General features: G+C 51.4%; 1 protein-coding gene across 1 annotated transcript in view; it reads left to right on the forward strand.

The window, feature by feature from the left end:
• The window catches only part of LOC108263000 (son of sevenless homolog 2 (Drosophila)), a 12,681-nt gene extending 10,195 nt beyond the window's left edge, over window positions 1-2,486 (forward strand). Inside the window, 7 exon segments of the mRNA XM_053679337.1 lie at window positions 12-184; window positions 335-451; window positions 704-959; window positions 1,216-1,254; window positions 1,515-1,618; window positions 1,786-2,236; window positions 2,239-2,486. Coding sequence (XP_053535312.1) covers window positions 12-184; window positions 335-451; window positions 704-959; window positions 1,216-1,254; window positions 1,515-1,618; window positions 1,786-2,236; window positions 2,239-2,339 — 1,241 coding nt within the window. The 3' untranslated portion in view covers window positions 2,340-2,486.
• Window positions 2,487-2,776: the final 290 nt, after the last annotated feature.

Raw genomic sequence — 2,776 nt, forward strand, 5'->3', positions numbered from 1 at the left:
TGTGTGTACAGGTATCTACCTGACTAACATCCTGAAAACAGAGGAGGGGAATCCGGACTTCCTGAAGCGTCACGGTAAAGAGCTGATCAACTTCAGCAAGAGACGCAAAGTGGCCGAGATCACTGGCGAGATCCAGCAGTACCAGAACCAACCGTACTGTCTGCGGGTCGAACACGATATCCGGGTACGGTTCTGTCTCTCGCTCACTCTCCTCACACACACGCACACACCTCACACCTTTTACATTTTTTCACACACCAGAACATGCTAGAATCACTGTGTAAAGTGTGTGTGTGTGTGTGTGTGTGTGTGTGTGTGTGTGTGTGTGTTACAGAGATTCTTTGAGAACCTGAACCCCATGGGCAGTATGAGTGAGAAGGAGTTCACTGATTATCTGTTTAACAAATCTCTGGAGATCGAGCCGCGCAACGTCAAACAGCCTCCACGATTCGTAAGTGTCTGATGTCTGAACTGTCTATCTGCCTCTCTGTCTGTCTCTCTGCCTCTTTGTCTGTCTCTCTGCCTCTCTGTCTCTCTGTCTGTCTCTTTTCCTTTCTCTCACTTCCTAGCAGATATTAAAAATAGACATTTAATAAATATTTAATCTGCATTATATTTAATGCTGTCTGTCTCTCTCTGTCTATCTCTCTCTCTTTCTCTCTCTTTCTCTCTCTCTCTCTCTCTCTCTCTCTCTCCCCTCCAGCCCAGGAAGACATCGTACCCTCTGAAGTCCCCGGGGGTGCGTCCGGTGAGACAGGTGGGGGTCGGGGGTGGGATTCGGGGTCACCCCGCGCCATTAGAACGTGACCCTCTGCCCAAAATCACCTTCAGGAGCATCGCTGAGACCGAGACGGAGAGCATGACCTCCCTGCCCACTTCCCCCAACACGCCAACCCAGACGCCCCCACCCTCCGCCTGCTCCGACCTCAACTCCGTCTTCATGGAGCACGATGCCTGCGGTCAGTGTGCAGATTAAAACACACACAACACGCAATAACCTCTTCTGCTCTCGATTGGCTGATCAAATTTACCTTTAGCTCCGCCCTCGGTGATCAGGATGTGCTCACACCGGTATTAGTTACAGGAAGTTAGCGAAGCAGGATGTTTTAGTGTTAAACTCTTCTGTGTAACAACGTGTTGGTTTGCTGTTTCATGGCGTTTTTACACGCTGTGTGTGTGTGTGTGTGTGTGTGTGTGTGTGTTTTGTGTCTGTAGGTAACAGTGTTTTTGCTCCTGTCCTGCTGCCTCCCTCCAGTGAGTATCTCTTTCACAAGTGTGATCAAATAAAATCCATTTCTATCAGACCCGCAGTTTCAGTGAGCCTGGCACCAACAGCTTGACCAATGAGTGTTTTCTAATTTGCATATTAATGCATATTCATTGATCCTAGCATTTTTAATGAGGGAGAAAGTGTAGAAATGTTCCACAACCATTTTACTCATTTCTCAGGCTGATTTTAAATGTGTGTGTGTGTGTGTGTGTGTGTGTGTGTGTGTGTGTGTGTGTGTGTGTAGAGTTTCATTCAGTGTCCTGTGGCAGTCTGCATCAGCTGGGTGAAGAGCTTCTGAAACCTCCCCCACTTCCTCCACGCAGGAAGGACGGTTCCTCAGAGAACAAGGTAATACACACACACACACACACACACACACACACACACACACAAATATAATGATATAAAATAAAATGTGTATAAATCCAGAGAAATTAGTATTGTGTTGTGTAATGAATGTTTTATGTAATTAATGGTGTGTGTGTGTGTGTGTGTGTGTGTGTGTGTGTGTGTAGTTGAGTTCCAGATCGGACAGTCCACCGGCGATCCCTCCTCGGCTGAGAACTCCTCTTCCTCTCCCTTCTCTTCCTCGTTTCGGGCGTGGAATGAGTGAGCAAACGGACGGTTCTTCAAGCCCCCCGCCCCCTCCGCCCCCCCGCGACCCCATCCCAGATGCGATGCCCCCCGTACCTCAGCGTCCCCCTGAGAGCTTCATCAACTGCCCAATGAACCCTGCCGTGTCTCCGGTGGGACGCATTCACTGGGACTACTGCAGCTCGCCCTCGTCCCCCTGCACCCCCCCGAGCACGCCCTCCCCTCGTCTCCCGCTGCCCACCCCGGGCACCCCCTCCCCCCGCGTTCCCCGCCGCATCTGCCCCTCCCCTGGCCCCTCGGCGCCTAACCTGTGCCACCTGCCCCCTCCTATTCCACCCAGACACAACTCCACGCCCCCCACCCTGCCCAAACTGCCCCAAAGACTTACAAGCGAGAGCTCTCTCACCCCACACACTCACTCTCACATACACTCTCCCCCCCCTCCATACACACTCTGTCAGACAGCAGCCAGTGAGCACCAGCCTTCACATCACTCTTGGGTCCAGAAGCGGTGGAGCTATTCTGCTATCCTGGTATTAACGAGAGAGCTTTTTAACCCCTTTGTGATTGGGTGGACAGTAACTGAAGCTCCGCCCACTCTGGCCCAGGGACAGTTGCCTAATTATGTGTGGGGTGTGTGTGTATAAACACGTTTGTAAACACTGTTCACTAACCAAGCCCATTTTTATAACAAACACACCTCTCGGAGCTCGCTGTCCGGGGCGGCGCTGATGTCACAGGGAGCCTGGACAGTGATTGGACGTCAGAGACGTGGGACTCTCGCTGATGTTCTTCACCACGGCCAAAGTCTTAACAGTGTACTCGGGGAGGTCAGAGGTCAAAGGTGACCGACCCCTGTACAAGCCTCTTACGCTGCCTTTTACTTTACTTACAGCCATGACCTTTGACCTG

This window comes from Ictalurus punctatus, unplaced genomic scaffold (genome assembly GCF_001660625.3).
Source record: "Ictalurus punctatus breed USDA103 unplaced genomic scaffold, Coco_2.0 tig00006921, whole genome shotgun sequence".
Lineage (NCBI taxonomy): Eukaryota > Metazoa > Chordata > Actinopteri > Siluriformes > Ictaluridae > Ictalurus > Ictalurus punctatus.